Raw genomic sequence first — 17,404 nt, 5'->3', positions numbered from 1 at the left:
TGTGTGCAAACGTGCACGCGCACAGAGGGAAGACGCGGCAGCACCGATCGCCACATCCGCCGGTAAGAATACAGTATCTGCAGCAGAAACACTACAGTGTTAACCTATTATTACGCAGGCTGGTTGCTGATCGATAAACGCAACAACCCCCACCCGCGGCACTCGCCTGACATACCAACGGGGAAGCCCTTTCTCATAAATCAGAGAATTATTTTACAAAGGAATTACTCACCCGATGTTACTCAGCGCCTGCTCGAACAGCTCCGTCTGTAAGATGTTCTGAGGCGCAGTGAAAGCCCCGTTGAAATGTGATAAAACCGAACTACAGAACTGACGCAATGTCTCAAACTGCATTTTCCTCCTCCGTTTTCTTTTATCCTCAGTAAATGATCACTCCTTTTCCATTCACGACAAACACATCCCAAAGCATGAGCTCTTCCCGGACGCCCCGCTCCACACATATATCTCCACAGTATATCGTTATTTGCTCGAAGGGGCATTAAAAGCGAATAGGACGCCCATCAAGTTCCATATTTCCTCCGCCGGTCCTGGTAAAAAGTGTATTTACACGAGGCGCATTTCGGGTGGGATCCTTCGGTCATAATGCTCCCGACTTGAACCAAGACACTCCAGGCAATACCGGTAACGAGGCTTCTCTTCTTGTTACCGCAGATCTCTCTTTTGGGCTTGAGGATAGAGGCGAAGAGACGCCTGGAGAAGGCAAAACGTGGAGCAACATCCTACCGAACGGCAGCGAGCAGCGGCAGCATCACTTACCGGCTTTTCAGCTGCTGCCTCACATTCAACTCATATTTCCTTTCGCCAATGAAGAGCGCTAACACAGCACACACGCACAACACAATACCATACACGACTGATATGCATTTGCGCGCACTCTCTGCCATATCTCCCCATCCTCTACAGGACGGGCACCGCAGCATAGAGTTACAATACAGAAGACACTGTTGGGAGGCTTTTTTTTTTTTTTTTTCTTGTTTTGCCCAAATCACATTTCTGACATAATGGAGCAGAGCCCTTCTCACAGAAGACTCATAAGGGCTATCAGCAAATTAACATAGGCTATTAGACAAACAAAAAGGCTATGTGATATCTCCACGATGCAAAACCAAAGAACAACATACAGAAGCCTGAAAAACAAGGATCCAGGGTACAGAAAATGTATGTATGTCATGAAAACAAACCCATTTCCAAGTCCAGGAAGAAAAGAGCAAAAACCAAGTGATGATGGACAAAGAACAGAATAAAACCAACAACTTATTTAGTCATAAACTAACAAAAAATCCCAAATAACTAAACTTCCATATCTACAAAATCTACATTTCAATACATACATTAATTTCCTGAAGCTATGGTGCACCCTGCAACCCAGCTGTTACATCGCCAAATCAAGTTCTATACTGGGGGTATATCCCTACGACATAATCACAAATCTGTCTGAGCTAAATGTAACGTTGACTAATATAAATGTTATTCTTGTGTAAAGTGGAATATGCAAAATCACAGAGAAAAACCTACCGCTAAGTATTTTCCGGCTTCTGTTTAATCATTGTTGTTTCATCAATCTGAACCAACACTGCTGCTGTCTCTGCATATCTCCCTTCAAATGACACCTCTGAGACGGAGATAAATTAGAGGCTTTCTGAGCTATTCTCTTTTTTAAATAGACTGCCGGCTTCCCTCTCCTGCCTGCTCCAGAAACAGATTCAGAAGTGAATTCAAACATTTCTTAAGATTAATGAAAGAGAGTATAAGTGCTTGTGCATTGAGGCACATCTGTATTCTATTGTGTCGCTGCAACTATGTAGGTGATGGAATGAAGGGAACTCCCATCTCACCCATCTCACCCCTCAAAACACACATACCATAGGATCTCTCCCATCTAAAGTAATGAACTCTATCCTGCTCGCCTTTAGTTTCTCGTGAAAGATATAAGTAATATATTTCACTGCTCGTTTGGACAATTATCAATCACAATTATACTTACTCTCAGTTAAAACCAGTGTAGCCACAATACCAAACCATATAAACCACAGTACTAAACCGTAGTATATTTAGAGAGATACTTGGACAACCCTTGAAAGGTACGATTAAATTTTGAGGAAAAGGAAACTCTGAATATTACTTTAATTTGCAATAGAGAACTAAAATGGACTGTTAAATAGCAACCATATCAATGCCAATGACACATTAAACATATGAAACATTATTGACAGCATAGCCAGTGTTACCTGTCGAGGGGTGCTTCTCCAGGTCCCGGGTACCTATGCCCTGTCCCGTTGTCCAGAGAGGCCTGTCTGTAAGGTCTGCCTCTGTCCGGTAAAGCGGGGTCCTGTAGCTTGGCCTTCTTGCCCTGTGGTCCCCCCTCGTAGAACCACGCTCCTGATTTAGTGAGGATTTCTTGTTGTTTTCGGCACAAGTTGCATACCCACATAACCTGAACGAGAAGACAATGAAATCAGAAATGTGCCTTTTTTGACGGGTTTAATCTTAGGAGTTCTAAGATGAGCTTGGATGGTGCTGTCTGGAATTGTAGTTGGATTTTCTCGGTTCAAATACTGTTGCTGGGTGAAATCCTTAGAATCTCACAGCTTCAGCCATGAGGAGTTCATTTTAGGCTGCAAAAGACTCTTGATTTTTTTCACTCCACAGCAACAGTGTGGTAGTGTATGCAGATGAAGTGACTATGAGATGTCAGACACATGCAGCAGCAGCCGTTTTTATTACAAATTTTGAAACACAATCTTCAAACAGTACATGTGTGAGTCAAACGTCTTTTAGTTTATATGCTTGATGCAACCTGATGCAGTATAACATTGCGCAAATGTATTGTGTAATTGTTGTAGCTTAGTAACCTCCTGCTTTGAAAACCAAAAGTCCTAAATAGATCATTGTCTGCGGCTGCGATGTTTCAGCTCTTGCTCTTCGTCAGCAGTAGTGATCTTGTGGCAGCAGGCAGGACATATACGGATGTAGCAGGGAAGGGTTTATCTTGTTAAAGTATCTTTTATTCTAAAAAGCTTCTTTCAACTCTTATAATAACCTGTAATGTATAGTGAGTATCAGTCACTGACACCTGTACAATAACGGGTATTGAACGAGTTGAGAGTAGCTGGTGTAACCCCTCTCTATTAGAATGTTATATATTCAGCCTTCTGTAAAAAGATCATTAATGCTGACGATGTCTCTTGAGGTGAGAGGCGAAACATCCTCAACACCAAAAGAACCCAGTACAGATGACAATTAATAACTTTAGTAGCTGAGAGCTTACATAATGCTTTGATTATGTCCTTTACCTCACCTACACGTGCTACATATCAATGTGCACTATATACTGCACATGTCTGCAATTTTTGTCTGTATAAAGCTCCAGGATGACCACAGTTGCCTTGGTCGTGCGCCCAAGAAGCCGTGTGATTGACAGCCAGACAGCGGAGGGGCAGCCAACAGCCACTGCAGCCCACATCCCACTGCTGAGTCAGTGCATTACTGTTATTAGCAGGCTCTCAAAGCTGCCTGCCTCCCTCTCTATCTGCTCTATTCTGTACTTGTGTTTTTTTCACTGACTCTTGCAGATCCCACCACGGAAAATGCCACAATATGCTAGTTCCTGGATAACAGTATGGTTTTTAGGATTAGGAATGCTGGTGTTAACAGATTGTTGATAAAGACTACAACTGCATAGGGCGATTGTAGAATAAATTGTGCAAAGCGTAATAAGTCAATAAACAGTTTCAGTCAAAGAATTCAGTCAAAAACCCAGTGCACCAGTTTGGAGCACTGTACACAAAAGACAGACAATTTGTAAAAAGTAAAAGTTAGTTTAAAAAAAAATAGTTTTAAATACAGATTAGCACAGCATACTTTTTTACGTATGTATTACCAAAATGCAGGACACACCGAACAGTGACAAAAAAACAAAAAAAACAAAAGTACTCCAATTTGCAAATGTCACATGAATCAACAAGAACAGCACTTACAGCTTCTGACAATGACTGATTCCGGTAAGATTTGAGTTGCGGTGCAAAAGAGGTGAGCAGTTTGAGCACAGACAGTGGGCACTTGGCTGTGTGCTATTGACACATGAGACCTTTATGAGAGACCATCAATGTTACAGATGGGCCATAAATGTGCTGACACACAAAGGAGGCGCGGAGGCTACAAATTGTGCTTTACGTGTCCCAGAGGAGCACAGCCAGCGGGGGCCATGACTGCCTCTTTAACCGGGGTCACACTCGGAGCGCCGCACTGAACCGAGAGCCATCGCCCTGGACCCAGAAGCTACCAAGGCCAGCCTTCCTGCTAATCGCCCACCAATCACTTCCTATTCTTGCCTGTGGGTCCTATTGAAGACCTGGATTCGTGTATTTATTCATTTACATTAGGGCCGCAGAATTTTGTACTGTTTTCAAATATATGTTGCTGTTTGATATGCGATTTATGTCTTAAAATGAAGAATCAGATCATTGTACATTTTGGGAAAGTCCAGGAACATTTGTGAGGGGACTGAAATATGAACAGAAGAACTTAACTAAAAGAATCCTATATATTTTATTAGACCTTGAAAGATGGTTAATCCGGTTTTATCTATAATTATGCCCATCAATCTTGCAGACCTAATTTAGATAGTATTCTTGTTCTAGTGTTGAACGCTGAGTTTATGCCAACAGCTATGCCCCTTAAGTGATGTAAAAAGACAGTTTCAGGACTGACCCAGAAACCCAATGGGAGACAATGATACTCTTGCAAAATTGGGTAGAAGAAATGTTTTAAATAAAAGCTGGGGGTATAAGTAGTAACTTCTCCTTCTGGTCCGACACTGGCACCTTTTTCCCGGGCCAGACATGGTCTTCAACTGCTCAGGCACTCCACGTCCTTCCCATCATTATTTAGTCCACGCCAATGTACACAGAGAGGTCACGCTGCTGTATATGTCCACTTTAGCTGCAGTCATTTACACACGCAGCCCCACTCTTCACGGCTCAGTGCGGGCCAAGGCTGTGGCCCTTGAGCAGTACAGTTTCTCTCGGTCTTTGCACACTTTATGGCTATCGAACCATCAGCCGCTTAAAATAGAGAACTAAAAAAAAATCCACTCCATAACCTCTACTACCACATGCTGCACAGACCATGCAGGAAGACATATGCTTTTAAAAGCCCTGTAGGCTGTTTACCAAAGTGCTGAATTCAAGGAAACAAACACACAGCACCATGGGATCAATAAATAATTTCCTTTCACTAATAGTTCTCGGCAGAGCATCTTCAATTATTCTAGCAGCCATGTCGAAGATATTTTTGTCTGCATTATGAACCACTTAAATGAAATAAAAACACCCTGTGTTCCCTCAATGTTTTGGATACAATGCAGTAAGGATGGTGACACTGGTTTGGAGATGGGGAATTTAAACGGGGTGGAGACAGAGGAAGCAGGTCCGAAGATGCTGAGCTTCTATTTGGGATATAAGATTACGAATGAATAGACCGCTCATATTATACATTTTAAAAATCAAATAAGCGCCGAGGTTGGTAAGAAAATGCATCATGAAAAAGTGTGCATTGGTTGGAGCAGTCATTGTAAGTCATTTCCTTACAATGTTTGAAACGATATCAGAGGGATTCTTCAGCTCCCAATGCATTGTTTTTATGTATACATAATTCACGATGTGTACTCTTTTATTCTGTAAAAAGGATCACTGGTAAAAACGCTCCAATGTATTGTAACAAATTTAAGAATTTTTTATTTGAACATTTTTGAAGAAGATTTTTCTAAGATAAATTTCATATTTCCTCTTAATAACATCCCTGCTTAGAATTCCAAATGTTCTTTAATAATCATTACATATACGTACATCTGAGGTAAAGGTTACACTACTGCACTATATAAGAGTGCTAGGCTCTCTCTTGTGGCCGGTTACTAGCACTACAGTTATTATAAGCTCAGGGTGAATCAGCAGTATCTTTATTGGACTGTCCCGGTTTTGGAATGGAAAACCTTTAATGGAATGAAAGATATTTTGACCAATCACTTCTAATGTTATAACGGTAGCAATCAAGTAGTATACCTGCCTTTCTTAGTATGTTGCTTTTTATTATAATAATTCTCTCTATTTCTGTGTCTCTTTCCCCCAAAAGCCTATCTAAAAAACATGTCTTTGCTTTTTGATGTGGCACAGGTATCATCTTGCTTGTCTCATCTTCTTGTAAATCGAGTGAGGTGAACCACCCATGAAAGACTTATCGTTCACAGAGTCGCGTGTTCTCGAGAACCTCCCAGTCCTGATTATTGTCCAAGGGACAAGTATCAGTGACTAAATGAATCCACTCAAGGATGGCGGTAACACGCAAAATCATCCGCAGCGATGACATCGGTTTAAAAGTTACGATCCATTCCTGAATGTAGGGCCAATGAGCAGCAAAGGGAGCGCCTGCATTCACATGCTGCAACATTGGCTGCACGTGGCGAATTACATTTTAATGAGGTTCTAATTTTAGTGCGCGCGCGGCAGCAATAATAATAGACTTAATGAATATGCATGTGCCGTATTTGAAGTTCAGGGGCACGAGAATGAGGGAAATTCCTCACCGCGGGTGACATAAAAATGACGGTTGTCTCGCGGGTGACCGCACGCATATACCAGTCCAAACCAGCTGCTCACATTAAACGCTATAACGCAATTAAATGTGCTGTTATATACTGGTTAACGCTTACAGGGTTCACGGCATAGATATACGGGAGAACTTGCTCGCAAAATGCTACCATGCAGCCCCATTCACTCGGCTTACCCATGATGACGTTGAGGGACACCGTTGAGTCTCCGACCTTCAGCACCACGGACAGCTCCAGACAACAGGCTGCTCTGAGCGAACACACACCGAGCTGAAGGTTACCGCGGGATCTTATAGCCACCGCCAATAACCCCGAATCAGCAGCCGTGTCCAGCGGCTGTATCAGCACATTGGTCCAACGAGCAACTTAAACGTATTCCAATATCCTTACCATACATCCACCAAATTAACGCAAATAATCCTTAAATCAGAGCGGCGGAATATGAAGAAACGCACGGTAACACGAGTCACATCACGTCGCGTCCCCTCCGGCCGTGCAGCGCAGGGTTAATTCATCAGAAAGTGTTGATGAAAGCTCGTTACGTGTGCGCGGCGTCCCAGCTCAGCTCCCTCCCGGAGTCCGGTGGTGCGCGCGAGGAAAGCTCACACGGGAAGAGAGGGCGCGAGAGAGGGAGACACTCTGCTTCGCGACAACAAGATCACTTACGATTCAAGTCACTCACTTCGGAGTCAGTCTGTGCTGTCATCACAAAAGTAACACGTTTGTCAGGGACACACTATATGGCATCGGTTTTTTACCATTTCTTAGGTGCGAGATTAGTAATAAGTTAACTAATTGTTGAATAGTTTATTCATAAATTGGCATATATTCTAATTACTGAAGAATGTCAAGCTTGAAATCATGTTTTAATTGTGTATAGGCTAATAACAATGAATATGAATGCACTACAAATCAGCGCTACATTTAAAATCAGAGCACATAGTCTACTACTGTAGTCCTATTTGTTGGCTGTTTGTCAGTCTACTGTATTGAAATGAAGTTACTAAGTTGTTTTAGGTCTTCAATGATAAACCTGGACCGTGAAGTGCATGAAAATGTGATATTCTCGATGTGTGTATGCTGTGACTAACCTCCACCACACACACACTGATCATATCCATGTTGTATATATTGTCCTGATAGGGCAGACTGATTTATACTGACATGCATCAAACAAAACCAAACAATCAGCTACTATTAGAGCTGGCCCCATGTCTTCAGAGGCTGTTTAAATCTTAGTGCCTCTAAAGTATATCATATTCCAGCTCTGCATCATGAAGCTCGATGCTCCAGACATAGAGCCTGGTTAATATTCAATGACGTTTCACAGAACAAGATCTCTCTCGCCACTGCTGTCACCATCTGTGAGAGAGAAAGAGAAGACGCATGGAAAAAGGGCACATTTCACCAGCAGCAGCACCTCTTTCACTGACACACAAGCTTTCTCACAACCGCCACCAAAATGTAGCTCATTGTGGGTGGCACAGACAAATCAAAGCTTGAATCTGCAACGATCCCCAAGACAAACAGGGGCTTTTTGTGTGGAATAGCATGTTCTCTGTGGGCCGGCAGTGGGCACACCGTGGACCCCAACCCCCCAAAATATGGACAATTGAGGATGAATGAGAGTGTGTTTGAGAGTGCGAATGGGGCATAACGGAGGGCTACAATCTGGTGTGGCATGTTTATATGCGTGTTCATTAACATGGACTTTCTTAACCAAATAAACAAATTATTAAATGCATGTTTTCAGGTTATACACCCAGTGCCCTACCTCGCTCCCACACACACCTTTTCCACCCTAAATAGGAACATTTTAGAAGGGGCTATTGAGGAAATATCATTGATTTGTTTACACAGTTGAATATGGATGTTTTGCATACCATTGCACCCTCTAGATAGGAGTTGCCACAAGGAACAGTAGTTTTCATACTGTGTGCCCAAAGCCAACTTCAGTTCTTGCCATATTATGTATGCTTAAACAAATGCCATAAAATTATTAAACATGACACACACACACACAAAGCCAACACGGGGATTGACCTGGAGACAATAGGAGGCCAGGCCACCACAAGTTAGATGAAAAACAAAGTGCTACTGGTCCAAATGTCCATCACCCATCTGCCTCCACTGAAACTACTCATCACCATCTGCACTACATGCAAACTGATCCTCCGCTATTATACACATGGGCACAAAAGGGTTTGTGCACAATTGGGGTCTTCGAGGGGAGCAGTGGCACACAGGACTATCCCGGCAGTCTGTGTTTTTGGATCTAGTCCACTGGTGCTACTATTTGCAACCTTGTTGAGTTGTTATTTAACATTGAGAAACCCAATACACAGAGGCATAATGAAGGAGATTCTCATTCATCCACACTGCAGTGTGCCATGGTAGAGTGGTGTCTGGCTTTATAGACAGTGTGAACAGCCATTTTGATCTTCAATTCACTGATTGAACAGAATTTTTAAAACAGTAGTTTTAAATTAACTTAATTGTTTTGTTGATTGATTGTTTTCTATTGTATGTATTTCTATTTGTTCTTTGTAGATGTTTTTGTCCCCTGCATTTGAACCATTCTTCAAAAAGAGGTTCAAGGATGCCTGTTAGGAAAGGCTAATCACAGCGCAGCACCCAAAGACCCATAACCAGATCTCAACCAGGATCCTAGCCAGGATTACCTACTGTTGCATGTTTTCGATACATGGCGGAAATCCGACTGCCCAGAGGAAACCCACGCAAACAGAAGGGGGAACATGTAAATTCCACACAGAAAGGCCTAACCTGGCCTGGGAATTGAACTTGGGACCTTCTTGCAAAGATGTACTAGCTCAGTACCCTTCCTTCCTTAACTCATCCAGGCAGTTACTGTAACATAAGTAAGCCATGTGACTGTGAGAAGTGTCTTGCCCGTGGACACAGCATCAGAGGGTATTCAGGTGAGGTTTCAAATCACTGACTCGCTGACTGGGGTTAAAACAAGCCTTTGATACACCCTACGTTCCTAGCAATTATAGTCATTTGTTCTGTTTGGTCCTTGCAATCTTCTGTCATTGACCATTCAAGGTGACTTTGTCATCAGAAAACACCATATTAAACCGTTTAAATGTTATGTGCAGACTTTGGGCGTTTTAGAATTGGCTTTGAGACTCACATACATGTTTAGTATTGCTTATTGCTGGCTGCTGTATGTATATGAACAGAACATGAGGATACATCACACAATATATCAAAGCATTTTAATCAAAAAATGCTCGAGCACTATTCCATGAAACACAGAAAAGTGTTTGCTAACCACTTTGTCCTCCTGTTGCAATTCCATGAGAGCAGAAATGCAGAGGAAACAAGAGACAAAAAAAATAAAATAGGGAGAGAACGACACAGTAAAAATCATTAGTAGGCCCATGTAATCCCATACAATAAAGGATTGGGTTGGAACAAAAAATACATTGAAGCGTATGATTTCAATGTAAGCAGTCTAATTCTCTGGCAGGCAGAAAAGACCCATCAGCTTTCCAGGAAAACAAATGAGAGGTCCCTCCAGTGGTGAAACAGGACAACTGTAAATTACAGTAAACATGGGCCTGTGAACATGATAAATAAGAAGTTGGGAGGTGTGAAGGTGTATAAGGAGCCAGACTAGCGTTGGTATTAATAATCTGAAAAACACAGTTGCCATTAGAGACACTGTTGGCTCACTTCCCAGATCATGGTTTCATTTCAACATCCCATCACCTTGTGTGGTGTTTGCGCCTGTGTGTGTGGGAGAGGAGAGAGAAAGGAAAGAACAGGTTTACCTTATTTGACCGCAGAGACACGCGTCCTCCGCACCGCGCACAGAATTTAGTTTGGCAATATGAACAGAGGTGGCCACAGCCATCGGCAAACTTGGTTTTGTGGCAGATCCCACAAATCGGGGCTTCACTTTTCTGCTCCGGAACCGGCTTCGTCTCTTCACCCATCTTCTTAACCTGGTCCTTATAGGACTCAAACTGCTGGTGTAACTTCCTGTAAGCAAGGGGGAAAGAAGAGATGAGAAAAAATTACATTGGCCTTTATTTTCTTGTTTACTGTTAATACAATTCTATAAAATGTCAAATATGTATGACGGGATGCATAGCTGTAGGCTATAAACACAATTTTTGGAATTCAGATAAGCACATCCTGCCAGTTGCATTTGCTCTTTTAGTTTTGAGTCATGATTTAACAATACAGCACCTGTACAGAAGTAATACAATACAGAGCACATGGAATGAACATGCAAACTCCACACAGAAAGGCCCACCTGATCTGGGAGTTAAAACCAGGGCCTTGCTGTGAGGCAAAACACGATGCCACCACACGCCTGTATATATTCAAACTACTTTAAAGTTTGCATTTGTCATGCTTCATAATCAAAGCAAGGGAACTCTTGGGGTTCTTTAAAAAAGTACTTTGGAAAAGATTTCATACAACCCTAAGCCAACACACCAAACGTATTTACAGAAAGTTTGCTGATAAAGCATCAGTGGAATCAAATGAGCATACAAATACTCTCAATATGCAGTAGCGTCTAATAGCCAAGTAATCATTCTAAACATGGGCATGTATTGTTTATATATCTGGTATAAGACTAACTTACTGCAAAAAGCACCTGTTTTCTCCTGTTAAACCTATGTGACCTGGTGCACCTCGCAGAGAAAGGAAAAGGATACACTATGACCTCAGACGTACTCGCTCTTCTTCTTTGATAGCTCTCTCAAAACAGGGGGTGCGTATCAAATTGTGCTTTGCAAGTTAAGAACATCACTTAATTCCACTTTCTCAAGTTGCCCAAGTGGTCAACAATTGTTTGCACCCAAGTATACATTCGAAATTAGACCAAGCAATTTTTAAGTGAAACAAATTGTTGAGATTATATCATTACCCATCAATTTGTAAACTGTGCACTAACTATAGACGCAGTCACCCAAAAAGCATTAGCAAGTGTAATGTGTTACCGCCTCCGCCCTATAGATGGCTCTATCCTGTCACGTTACACCTGGTATACAGTACAGATCCTTAACTCCTAACAGGCCCAGAGAGAGGCTTGAAGTGCAAAAAGATGGGACTCCTCCATGCATTTTGTATGACACATGTCAACTGAGCGTCTCCTTGGGAACTAAACACTGGGCTGACTTCATAATATGGCGATTAGAATTGGTTTCGCCGCACATATCCCCTGCAACATTCATTAGTGCCCATGAATTAATGACAAGCTGCTATCCTTTTACCTCATAGCGCTCTGTGTTTGAGCTAATCGTGCTTCCTTTTAGTCACAACTTTAGGCATTTAGAGCCCAAATGTGGCTGCACTTGAACAGGGACTGTTGTCATGTTAGACGGCTGTAAAATTAAGGCAAGATACTGTCACAACAGGGAAAGGATTCTACAAAGGTTGCCTCCATTTCTACCCATTGCTTCAACTACCACTATTTACACATCTTGACCTCAGCTGTCTCTGCAGCTGTCTCTCTTTGAAAACATTTGAACACTGTACACAGGGTAACGTGACAGTGTCTGATTCAACAAGTCAAACCAAGAGCACTGGCCGACTGGCAGGCCTCTTGTTGGCCTCTGAGGGATTAAAGGGCTAATTGTGACAGCCTTTTGTGTGTTGACTACGTAAAGATTAGCGCGTAGTCTTGTTTAACGGCTCCCATCAAATCTCATTTACTGACGGAAAGCCTGATAAAAGATGAGCGGTGTGATACGAGGAGAATAAAGCCAGAATCTCTCAAGATCAAGCAAATAATACGACTTAGCACACTCACTTTTTGTTAATCTCCGCCTAATGCTTACAGATACATGCTTCTGATCTACTACTTCTACTACTACTAATACTGAGTGCCCATTTGTCACATTGCTATTCTTTTTTATGACTAAATGCAAATACTGCCGTTATAAAAGATCCTGGTCAAGATGTGTACAGTAGCTGGCAGATGGTACACCGTGCTCATTCCCCACGGTTCGCTTATTGGGTCAAACACGGTCATATGTAGGTGACACGACTGACGAGTAATCATACGCTGATCATTGTCCCGTCCCCGTGGCAGCACACCGGAGCTCCCTTTACCCCAGGGCAGCACCGGGACAGCTACACACTGGGGGGTAATTCGAGACTATCGCTGCGACATATGACAGACACAACATAACAGCAGCTTGGGGTAAACTACAAACTCTGTCCAGCATCATCAGATCGAGCCAATGGCAGGCACTTCTGCAAAACTTTAGAGCAAGACGACTGCATGCTCAAACCAATCTATAAAACATGGTAATGCAATCAATTAACAAAACAGGGACAACTTTCATGTAATAAAGACGGTAGAGATCAACTTCTTCTTTGAGGGTACTTGAGAAACTACATATAACTTAGGCGGAACGACTCTCTGGACATAGATCTAAGATTATACAGTGGGGAAAAAAAGTATTTGGCCAAAATCCAATAGAATGTCTATGTGAAACTGACCAAATACTTTTTTTCCCCACTGCATATATCAACAAATAAAAAAATAAAAAAATACAGTATTTACCTAAATGTTTGCAAATTGTGTTCAACGTGTTGAGGAAAAAAATTAAAAGGCATCTAATATTTGACTTCTAAACTGTATAGAAATGTAGAAAGTCTGGGGAGATTCTTGGAAAGGGCTGGAGAGCTACTGAGAGGTAGATTTCTAATGTAGACTATAATGAATTGAGTCACACCACACTGTGCGCCTCTATTACATCATTGCTGTACATTGCTGTGTTCATCAGAGGATCCAACAGTACTAACTGTGTATGTGCCATTACTTACGCATCTTGCTCTGGCTCCTTGTCATTTTGGGGCTTTTGCTGGGGCTGAAGAACGTTATTTACCAGCTCAGTGATTCCACTAAAGGGAAACCACCTGTTCAAATAAGCAAAATGTGACTTCAACGCATTGAGGCACGATTGGGAAACAGGAGTTCAGGAAGTGGACAGTTTAGTGGCAAAGGGGCATTCACTACAACTAGAGGAGTATAAAGAGCAGGATAGGAGTCCGGGGCACTGCACGGATATTGTAGGAAATTTACCAGTGTCAGGAAGGAGAGAAGATTGAAAGATGACACACAGAAAAGTATAAGATACAACGTATCGGAAAATAAGCATGTTGCAGCAGAACAAAATAAATGACAGCTTAGCCTGCTCATAAGGGCAGCATTATATTGGCTTCAATTCACTGCTTTGCTGAAAGAGATGATTTGAGGCAGAAAGAGGCTGTACTTGCAGATTAACACACATGGTGAAATGAGAAGCCTATAGGAACATGAACAAGGGATGCTACCTGACTGTTACAGCTCAAAAACAAATTATGGTCAGTATTGTCATGAAAATCTGATAGTTACAGTTTTATTTGAATGTATTTGTAGTTTAATGTAATCCATGCAGTATAAATGCATCATTGAATTCATTGTAGATTTTTTTTTTGTAGCTTGGGCACTAGGATGTGCATTTTAAGAGCAATCAATCACAAAGCAGATTTAACATGACTAATTTAAAACAAACTAAAACTAACCACCACTTTTGGACACAGTGGCAGATGTAGATGTACAACCAATAATGACTATACAATATACATGTGGTTTTCATGACTTTTCATGACATTAGTGACACGTAAAATGCTGAACTAAGGCAAAGAAGAGGCAGCCACATAAAGCACACAGACCATTTGGCAGGAGGAAGAACTGTCAAAGCCTAGTGCACTCTGGGTAACGTAGTCTACTTACTGTGCTGGCTGAGGCTTTGGTTCTTCTTTGATCCTAAAACAAAAAAATAAAAAGGGTGCGCACAGCTGAGCAAAAGAAACTCAAAATGAGACATGTGAAAGTAAAATCTATAACGACTAACAAAACACACTCTTAAATGTACAAAAAAATACTGATAACACGAACAACAGATAAAATATATTATAACAGCATGCGGAACATAATGTATAGGTAAAATTGTTTAAATAAAGACATGGTTAAATTAAAATTAATAAAATAAAACTTAAGAAATAGTAACAGCCATTTTTCTTCAACCAAAGACACCACGTGGCCAGCATCAGGGACATGTTTCTCTTTTAGTGAGGTGTAAATTGATGGGTTTCAAAATGACATACACAGAAATACATGAGTCTGTGTTGAACCAAAGTACTACTATAATAATACTATTTCCATTTGTTAGGTACAACTTAAACAAATGACAGAAGCAACATTGAAGAAAGTCAAGTTTCAAAATGTTATCCAGGCACTGCTTCATCTCAATATGTTGCATAATACTTAACCTGTTACCAGACGATGCAATATATTCACAAGAAACAGCCGTCAGTGTAATTATATGTCCCCTAAACTTACAGCACTGCACAGACTGGCTATTAAAAATGTTTTATAATTAAACAGAGACAAGTTTGAACTGAGAATGTAATATCGCAACTTCACACAACTCAACAGCATCGCCAGCTTTAAATAGTTGTGTGAAAGAGAAAGTGCTAATTGGATTTTGTTTGTTTCTGACCAAGGCTGCAGAGCTAATAAATGGCACCGTCTCATGGCTTTTATTGAATATATCAATACGTCTAATCCCCCACCATATTAACTTTCATAAAAAGATACAATTAAATTAGAAACCTTTGCGATGATAATAAACCTCTCCACAACGTTAAGCTGGTCATATTACATCCACTTTCCCCGAATTCATTCATGCCACAAAGTGAATGCAAAGTTTGCTACTGAAATGAATCTCTCATCACCTGGTTTGCAACAATTTTTCTGTATGCAAACATTACAACCATCCAGCCAGGGTTCAATCACAACATTAACGCGTCTCTAAGGAGGGGAAAGTGCATGGTCTGAGATGGAACTGGAGCACCACCTGAGCCGCTGTTGTCCAGATGTGGAAAAAACAGAATATAAAGAGCATATTTATCTGCACAGAAATGCCTCACACAGCAAGATTACTGCAGTCATTGAATCAAATGATTACTCAACTTTTAACATCACCCCAAAAAATATATCTTTCGAGTTCCACTAAATCTAAACTCTAAACTAGGTGTAAACCGAGGGTATGTAAATGAATTACTAAAGCATAAATAAAAGGATTTCTAATTAAAAATGACAAATGACAATGAGTGCCACCTGAAAAACCTTGTGTACGTTCATGAACCATATTAGAAAAATGAACATGTATCAAAATAAGTGATCAATATGAAGAAAAAATATCAGATATAGCCCTGCCCTAGCACCAGCTGTTAATCATTGCACCACAGATTGACATAGACTGGTGAGTGTTGATCATAAAAGTAATTCCAGAAACTCTCACGCCTTATTTTATGAAACGGTATCACTCAGGGAATGCATTATTCAAACCACTTTAGCAAGCAATGAGATGAGAGAAAACTCAAGTATCTTTCAAAGACCACACACTACGCCAAAACTTTAATGAGGAATCAAGCATGTTTAAAATTGCAGCAGTCTACTCCAGTCAACTGAGACCATGACATCTGTCTCCTCGCTGTCAGGAAAGAGAGCGCTCAAGGAGAAACAAGTAAGGCTATAGCAGTTACTTGGTTGGCCAGTGTACAAACCTGCACACCCAAACTCTGAGCATGCAATCCCGCCGTCTGTTTAATGTGAGAAAGGTGAAAAGACAAAGAGAGCAGGTTTGTAGCTGGGCTCGTACCCGTCGGTCTGCGCGGCTTGTTTCCCGATGAGCCAGTCCATATTTATCCCGTGCTGGTGCTGCCGTGATGACCCGCAGTTGTGTTCATATTGATCCCATCAGAGGAGCCGTTTCTGCGCTCAGTTTACGGCCTCATGTGTGTGGAACCCGCCGCTGCCCGCCTGCTGCCGAGAGCCGCCGAGCTTGGACTGGGTCAGTGTGTTTGCGTGTGCTACTGTCTACTGTACTCAGAGGTCTGCATGCGTAATGGATAGTGTTGCCTGTGAGTGGGGGTGTGTGTGACAGGCTTTGTTTGTGTCGGTGTGAAGATGGACTCGAGTTATGTGCAAAGATGCTGCATAAAACCATGCTTTAATTTCCACCTCTCTGAAGACAATAATACAAATATACACTTTATGTGTATATGTATAAAGTCAGGGAATTGTACTGCTCACTGCAAACCTAGGAGAATATGATTAGACTGAGCTGGACAATTAGCTTTACAAAATACATTCAAACATGAAATATAACTACATTTTTGGACAAAAATAAACAGCTATTGAATTGTTTTCGCAACTCTACTAGTTTTTCAGGGAGTGGATTTTTTTTTTTAAAGGCTGCAAAATATACTGTGCCAACCACAGTGTCCTGAGTTTGCCTCCTGGCTCCAACAGTTTGTTAATGACTCTCCCGCTCTGCAACCCTTTAGAGCTGAGCTGTCTTGTCTGATAAAACCTACAGGCCAGAAAACATGACAAGATTTTTTCAATCTCACCATCTCCCCAATACAACAGCCACAGAAGTTCCTTAAACATAAGCCAGTATAATGTCTTATGAATAATAATAAAAAAAAACACTGCTTATGTTGACCAGACAATAAATAAACGCTGTATGTAAGACCTTTTTAATGAACTTACAACAATGTAAGCTCTGGCATAAACAGCAGGCCTCAGTAGTGAGTGGGAGAGTGTATTATTTGACATGGGGCTGTAAAATGAGTTGAGTGTAAAATGTCACAAGTGACGCAGGCCGTATCCTGGCTGCAGCACAGGCCTGTGGGGCACACAGGACCCTGCCTCTCTCACCTACTCCAGCACAAACT

At 41.5% G+C, this 17,404-nt stretch overlaps 1 protein-coding gene across 12 annotated transcripts in view; it reads right to left on the bottom strand.

The window, feature by feature from the left end:
• Positions 1-17,404, bottom strand: part of rims2a (regulating synaptic membrane exocytosis 2a) — a 101,793-nt gene that overhangs the window by 66,432 nt on the left and 17,957 nt on the right. For 3 of the 12 annotated variants that reach the window (XM_079561748.1, XM_079561746.1, XM_079561749.1), the window contains exons 3-6: positions 14,391-14,423; positions 13,439-13,531; positions 10,423-10,633; positions 2,250-2,455 (exon numbers count right to left, since the gene is read on the bottom strand). In XM_079561748.1, the coding sequence (XP_079417874.1) occupies positions 2,250-2,455; positions 10,423-10,633; positions 13,439-13,531; positions 14,391-14,423 (543 nt within the window). Of the gene's footprint in view, positions 1-232; positions 851-2,249; positions 2,456-9,920; positions 9,933-10,422; positions 10,634-13,438; positions 13,532-14,390; positions 14,424-17,404 lie in introns of those variants that run through there. The other 9 variants (XM_079561741.1, XM_079561739.1, XM_079561742.1 and 6 more) reach the window with 4 other exon arrangements.

The sequence above is a fragment of the Gobius niger genome (assembly GCF_951799975.1).
Source record: "Gobius niger genome assembly, chromosome: 8".
Lineage (NCBI taxonomy): Eukaryota > Metazoa > Chordata > Actinopteri > Gobiiformes > Gobiidae > Gobius > Gobius niger.
This window is presented reverse-complemented; position numbering and strand designations above follow the sequence as displayed.